Here is a 7,467-nt window from a genome sequence, read left to right as displayed (position 1 = left end):
ATGGCCGTGGCCGCAGCCTCCAGCCCCCGTCGCGCCTCCCTTCGCAGCTCACGCCCCCTGCCGCAGGGTGTCCCGGCCTCCGCCTGCCGGGCCTGGCGGGCCGCAGTGCCCGGGCCATCCTCCTCCCGCCGTCGAGTCGGCGCTAGTCCCTATCTCGCCGCTGTGGTTGAGCAGCGGGACTCTGGACGGCCCCGCCTGCGATCAGGCGCTGAGGAAGACAGCCCCGCAGGCTGGCAGGAACCGAGACGAGGACCTCGGCAGCGCGGCCGCGGGGTGCCGGCTTGTGGCCAGCGATGGCAGACAGCCGGGAAGGGCCGTCAAAAGACAGGTCTCGGCCGCGACTTGGACTCGCAGCCAGCCCTGTGGAATGTGGGCCGAAAGGCTCTCATTTTCCCTGGCTGAACTCACCACCGCCGTGGTTGCCTACAGCCCCCGGTCGAGCGTCGCCCTCCGGCCGGGCGGGCGGTGAGAGTGCTGCATGCTGGGACTTGTAGTTCACGCCGGTGCGGCGTGTTATTTGCGTCCATCGCCGGGTGCACTTCGAGTCCGCGCAGCCTGGGGACTAGGACCCCGAGGAGTCAAGGTGTCAGCATTCTTTGCTCTTGTGATGCTGATTAAAGAGTCTAATCGGTGCACGCACTATCTCCTACGAATTTTGCCCGAAACTTGATCGCAAGAGGCAGACACAGGGAGCACCTAATTTTGTGTCTGCGAGAGTTCTCAGTTGCGAGTTCTTTTCTGGCTTATCCCGGGACACCTATGAGTTGTGGGGCTTCGCGCTTGTCGTCTTTAAGTGGGCAGCGCGCATGCGCCAACTTCCTCTTTTTCCGGCTGGAACCATGGAGGGTGCAGAGTAAGTTGCTCTTCGTCCGCTTGATAATCCTTCTCCATCCACGAAACTGGGGATTTTTTGTCTCGTTTTCCCTCGATCCGGCTGTAGCCTGTACCTTTACCCACTTGTCTGTGTGTTTGTGACGCTCTGTGACACTAGTGGGGGGGCGCCAGGCCAAGATGGGATGCAGGCGGCCTTGGGGCGGAGGTTTGGGATACCGGGAACGAGGGATGAGAGCCGAATAGGTGCGCGACCGGTGGGAGGCTCAGAACGCCTCAGTTGGGCTCATCGTTGCCTGGTATTTGGCCCGGTCGCCCCTGTCGTCAGGCCTTTGCTTTCAGCATGTGGGACTTCAGACCTGAATGAGGGCGGTGCTTGGGAGGTTTTCACAACGTCTTTTCCTGAGACTCCTAAGCTCTTCACGCGCAGACTCGGGAAGAGTCTAGGGGTAGATCGAGTCCTGCAGCAGGTTCCTCGGTCTCTGCCGTGCTGGCTCTAACTGGGAGCCCGGGACTGACCGTGCATTCGCTGGGAGTGTGCTGTAGTCTCGGAGGGCCTCGTGTTGAAAGGCCGAGGATCCCTGGCCTAGAACCCCGCCGAAGTCTGCATCCTGCAGCACAGCACGTTGGAGAAGCTAAAGGGGCGAGGTTGTAGAGCCAGTGACGGCGGTATGGCTCGATGACCAAGCTCGGGACGGACGCGCAGCGGTGCGGGGTCGTGCGTGTGCTGTTGGAGCTGTTGGTCAGTTTGTGTTCACTGATGCCAGAGAGAAGAAGAAGAAGGTTCCTGCTGTGCCGGAAACCCTTAAGAAAAAGCGAAGGAACTTCGCGGAGTTGAAGATCAAGCGTCTGAGAAAAAAGTTTGCCCAAAAGATGGTAAGTCAACTTGTGGGGCACCTCTCCGTGTAAAGAGAGGCCTTGGGGTTGGGATTGAAAATCGGGCTTCCTTCTCAGCGAGGCTTCTTTACCCCCCCCGGGTACCAGTGAGCTTGGGCGTTAGTATTAGCTCTTCAGAGCGACAGTAAATGAAGGTGGTGGTGTCTGTGCTTGGAAATAATTCATGCACCCTACAGCAAGGAAGAGGTTTCAGGGGAACGTTTTTTTCCCTCTGTAGAACTGGTGTTGGCAATAAAGAGGACCGCTAAGGAACTGGTCCTTAGGTGTTAAGGGCTAATGGTGTTGAGTTAAAAATCGGGGGAATAACTGGTCTTGGTTTCCAGCTTCGAAAGGCAAGGAGGAAGCTTATCTATGAAAAGGCTAAGCATTACCACAAGGAATACAGGCAGATGTACAGAACTGAGATTCGCATGGCGAGGATGGCGAGAAAAGCCGGCAACTTCTACGTGCCTGCAGAACCCAAGTTGGCATTTGTCATCAGGATCAGAGGGTAAGTTGGGTTTTAACTGCATCCTGGTTTCGAAGGGAAGTCTACAGGGTCTCAGCAGAACTTCGTAACTTCTGGGGCCGTTGTTTCTGAAACACTAGAATAAAGATTTTGGTGTCGCTAGGACATGAGGTGGTGTTTTGATGGTTTTGTTGTGCAAGCCCTGGGCCCAAAGCCCTTATCTGTTCTCTAACTGGGTATTTGAATTTTAATTCAAAAGAGGCTAAAGTAGGTGGCTCAAAGGTTTAGTGCTGCCTTCAGCCCAGGGTGTGATCCTGGAGTCCCAGGATTGAGTCCCACATCAGGCTCCCTGCATGGAGCCTGCTTCTCCCTCTGCCTGTGTCTCTGCCCCTCTCTCTCTCTCTCTCTCTCTCTCTGTGTGTGTGTGTCTCATGAATAAATAAATAAAATCTTTTAAAATAGAGGCTAAAGTGTAGGTTCATAGGTACTCTTGTATCCAAAACAAGGAAATGAGACAAGTTTTAAATGTCAAAAGGTACGTGTTAACAGAAAGCCTGCTTGTTGTGGAAGAGGCAGGTTGGGTCAGGGGATAGAATAGTTCAGCTAACTAAAGGAAAAACGCCAATGGTCTTCGTAATGTGAAAAGAGTCTTGTTTAGATGGGACTTGAGTTGTCCGAAATTTATAATGGTTAATTCCTCGTTTATTAATATAAATTCTGATAAAGCTCAGTGAATTCTTTTTTTTCGCTGCAGTATCAATGGTGTGAGCCCAAAGGTTCGAAAGGTGTTGCAGCTTCTTCGCCTTCGCCAGATCTTCAATGGCACCTTTGTTAAGCTCAACAAGGCTTCAGTTAACATGCTAAGGATTGTGGAACCGTATATAGCATGGGGGTAAGTCTCTTTTCCCGTGAGTTCTTTCTGAACTGGCTGTGTTAGCAAGATGGGTTTTAAGTATTCTAATGGTGATAACCTTTGGCCATTTATGTCTGGTTTTTCCCGTTTCAGGTACCCAAACCTGAAGTCAGTGAATGAATTGATCTACAAGCGTGGTTATGGCAAGATCAACAAGAAGCGAATTGCCCTGACAGATAACACATTGATTGCTCGGTCTCTTGGTAAGTTCTGCCTGTTTGAGGTGAAATTTGATCTTTGAGACAAAGTTGGCATTTTCTGGCACTTTGTGGCCTTACGTTCTGTTATGAATCTTAGCCATATGCCCTACAATGCACAAGTCTATGGAAAATGTAAGTTATGATTTCAGTGGGTCAAGCTTTATCTTGGTAAATGTAGCCATGTATTTCCCTTTTGTTTCTTTACTCTTGATTTAAAGTCTCTCAGACAGTAGTTGTTGTTGCTGAATATCCTAACATAATCTGTGAAAACAGCTAACGATTTTAATGATCTTAAAATATTCAGGTAAATATGGCATCATCTGCATGGAGGATCTGATTCACGAGATCTATACCGTTGGAAAACGTTTCAAAGAAGCCAACAACTTTTTATGGCCCTTCAAATTATCTTCTCCACGTGGCGGAATGAAGAAAAAGACCACCCATTTTGTAGAAGGTGGAGATGCTGGCAACAGGGAAGACCAGATCAATAGGCTTATTAGAAGGATGAACTAAGGTGAGCAAGCTACATCTTAATAGAAGTTTACTTAATAAAAATGATAGTTTCATACCTTTTTGGGTAAATAGTGATGGAGGTTTGGTTGGGTTCTAATCAGTATTTTTAAGGGAGGGAAATAGCCAACCATCTTAATTTGATTAGAGTTGATTTGATTACTCCTTCCTTTTGGGGACATTATGGAGAAGAGAAAAAAGCGTGGGGTTTTTATCTTAAGGATGGAAACTGGAGCACTTTCTTAATTTCTTGATTTATGTTAATTATAATCTATTAAGGTGGTTTCCTTAATTAGTTTTGTTTTCCTTTTCAGGTATCTACCATGATTATTTTTGTAATCTGGTCAGTTAATAAATGACTACTTTCAAATGGAAATGTGTTGTTGTCTTGGTGACTTTTTTCCAGCCTGACTCTGCTGTCCCTTGACAGGCAAACCTTGGTGTGATAAAATTAAGCCAAGTCATCAGCATTTGCGTTCAAACTTAGGATCTAGTTTGTATCTTGGTGGGAAAATATTCCTTGGGTTTATTAAAGACTCTTTACAGAGCATAAATCTTAATTTTTCACTTTTGAATTGTGCCATTGAGTTAGCCAAAATGGTCTGTTCGAAGGAAGCCTATTTCATAGGCCTTTGTGCGTGATTTATGGGTAAGGTAATAAAAATTCAGTTTACGAATAAAAATACTGTTGCTGAAATTCTATCTTCTGAGGCTTTGACTTTTCTATAAAGTACTGTGTGACCATGTTTTCATTTTGCATTCCAATTTTTGTTTTTTCTTGTTTTGCATATTTAGGTAAGATTTTAAGTAATTCCGTTATAAATTGTGTATATTACAAAGGAAGAAATGAAATTTGTGCCCATAGATACAAGTTATTTTGGAGCACCAATAGCACTAGTGAGCAAAAATTGAATTTTATGAATAACATTCATATGTATTGTATGTATCTCACTTAGATTAGTGAACTGACAGTTTTCACTATAGAATATGATACAAAGTACATACAAAAGTTTCTGTAGCCCTCACTGTGCCAGGGTCATGATGCATTATGAAACAGGTGCCTTGTTGATTCTTTTGACACCTGCATCAGTATCATCCCTACTTAGTGTTTGAAAGGAGCTAGCCATAGGTGGTAGGTTTGTTACAGCCCATGAATAGATACATTACCCAAAGTAGCACTTTGTGCTGCTTTCCAAAGCTTTGGAAGCTGGTAAGAAGAGAGCTTTGTAGGAATATGTAGGATAAGGAAACACGATGTATTGGCAGTACATGTCGTCTGGATCTGTTTCTGTTTTCAGTCTGGGAAATTCAATTTTCCATATAAATTCTTAATCTGAGTGGAGCCGGAGGTCCAGAGGTTGGGGAAATAAGAGTTTGGGAATTGGGAAGAGGTGCAGACATCTAGTTGCCATAGAGAAGGCTAAAGCAGTTGCTTCAGAATAAAGGAATTTAGGCAGTTTCAAAGAGTGGGAGTGGAGGAAGGCATGTTGTCAAGGTGATAATTCCTGCAGTCAGGTCCTAGTGCATAAAGTAGGGGGTAATTGGTCTGTCTTCACCGGGTTCTGAGGCCCAAAAAGGGATATGAACTGTTAGAACCTATTGAAATGCAGGTTGACACCTTGTTTAGAAAACCCACCTAAAAGATGGTATCTGTATGCCAGAAGGGGCTAACTAACCTTTGAAAGTCTGGGCCCTACCCAGCAGGTTCTACTACAGAAATTCACCTCACATATGTAAATGTACATTTGTACCCTTTAACGATCCACCATTGTAAGAACCCACTACCCTGGTTTTCCAGTCACAAAGCTTAGTTACTACATTCACTGATCTTTAACAGGTGTTAACTGGTATTGCTTATCTTTGAAAGTTCCTTTGTGGTAGGCTGGATTAAGAGTGCTGGCTCTGGAGCCAAAGTGGGTTCATACCCAGCCTTCACTTAATGGCTTGGGCCAATAATTAATCTGTTCATCAGCAAAATGGGGAAGATAGCTGTGCCTAATAAGGATTTTGATGAAGATGTCAGATAATATAAAATGTTTAGAGCAGTTCTGGCTCAAAATACTAAGGAAATATTTATTATATATAGTAGCTTGAGTACTGCCTGGCAGGGTCATACAAAGGAAAATGGCTTATACTTACATGTTTCAGTCCTAATTAGTACGCTAGACCTAGCACAATGTGAGATAAGTGCTACTGGGATGTCTAGGATGTATCTGCTTTTGGGGGTGCTGGGACCCACCCCATAGGGGAAGATGGATAACATTCTGCCCCCACTGCTTTCCTTTACAGATTTGGTATCAAACCAGCCAAAACCTTGCTTTCATACAGAAGTCTCTCTTCCTTGGATAATAAACTTTTTTTTTTTAATTTTTTTATTTTTATTTTTATTTATTTACAATAGAGAGAGAGAGAGAGGCAGAGACACAGGCAGAGGGAGAAGCAGGCTCCACGCACCGGGAGCCTGATGTGGGATTCGATCCCAGGTCTCCAGGATCGCACCCTGGGCCAAAGGCAGGCGCTAAACCGCTGCGCCACCCAGGGATCCCAATAAACTTTTTTTAAGGCCAGCTTTTTAGTCCTTCCAACCTAGTACCTGACATAGAGTAGGCACTAAGTTTCTGTTTCCTATTGCTGTTGTAACAAATTAAAACTAAGTGATTTAAGACAGGTTTATTGTCTTTTACAATTTCAGAGGTAAAAAGTCCAAAATTGGTTTCCCTGGGCTAAATTGGTGTCATCAGGCTTGCCTGCCTTCTGAAGGCTCTAGGAATAACTTGTATTTCTTGGCTTATAGCCTCTTCCATCTTCAAAGTGTAAGGACCCTTGTGATCAAGTTGAGCTACCCAGATAATCCAGGATAATCTTCCCATCTCTAATTCCTTACTTTAAATATATCAGAAAAGTCCCTACCTTGGCAGCATATTCCAGGAATTACAGCAGAGAAATGTTTGGGAGGACTATTCCTTGGTCTTTCTAGTTCCCAGCTATATCTTCTTTCTCAAAAATGACAAGCTTCTAATGTAGGGTCTTGACCCTTAAAATCTTGTGTCTAGAACACTGGGCCCTCAGGTCTGTGTTTGACTTTTTAATTCTGGAAAGAGACCTTCTCTGACACGTCTCTTAATATAACCCTATATTTGTCATAGCATCTCAATTACCTGAAATGTTTTTTCCATTTATTCTTGTTGCTTTTCACAGCCACTCAAGGTTTTGAAAATATGTACTGAAACCACTATAACGTTTGAATGTTTGCCTTCTCTGTTTTGGCACTTAGAATAATGCCTGGTGCATTGGAGTCCTTTTGGGATTTTTTGATTGAATCAAGCCTCTTAAGAGCAATAGCAATTTAAATTTTTGATTTTCTGGTTACTGGCACATTGTCCATGGTGAATAGTGAGAGGAGTAGGGGCTGCACTGTGTGTTCATGGAGGTTAAGGTGTGTGTGTGAGTGATACACATATTACTGTAAAGGACTCAAAAATGAGTTTTATTGTGTAGGTTTTATGTGAAAATACAACAGCATGTTAAGGGAATGTAGGAGACTGTTCATGCTGTGCAGATTGGGAAAATTCACAAAGGAGGTAGAATTTGGACAACTGGTGATAAAACAGCAGGAGTCAAGAGTTGGGAGACCGTGTCAGTGGCAGATGGGATAGGATAGCCAAGAG

At 45.0% G+C, this 7,467-nt stretch overlaps 1 protein-coding gene across 1 annotated transcript; it reads left to right on the top strand.

The window, feature by feature from the left end:
- Positions 1-819: 819 nt before the first annotated feature.
- Positions 820-4,171, top strand: RPL7 (ribosomal protein L7). Its single transcript, NM_001252227.1, has 7 exons — positions 820-853; positions 1,599-1,707; positions 2,052-2,218; positions 2,931-3,068; positions 3,183-3,292; positions 3,594-3,803; positions 4,114-4,171. The coding sequence occupies exons 1-6, from the start codon at positions 840-842 to the stop codon at positions 3,800-3,802; spliced, it is 747 nt and encodes a 248-aa protein (NP_001239156.1). The 5' UTR covers positions 820-839; the 3' UTR covers position 3,803; positions 4,114-4,171.
- Positions 4,172-7,467: the final 3,296 nt, after the last annotated feature.

The sequence above is a fragment of the Canis lupus genome, chromosome 29 (assembly GCF_011100685.1).
Source record: "Canis lupus familiaris isolate Mischka breed German Shepherd chromosome 29, alternate assembly UU_Cfam_GSD_1.0, whole genome shotgun sequence".
In the NCBI taxonomy this organism is placed as follows: domain Eukaryota; kingdom Metazoa; phylum Chordata; class Mammalia; order Carnivora; family Canidae; genus Canis; species Canis lupus.
This window is presented reverse-complemented; position numbering and strand designations above follow the sequence as displayed.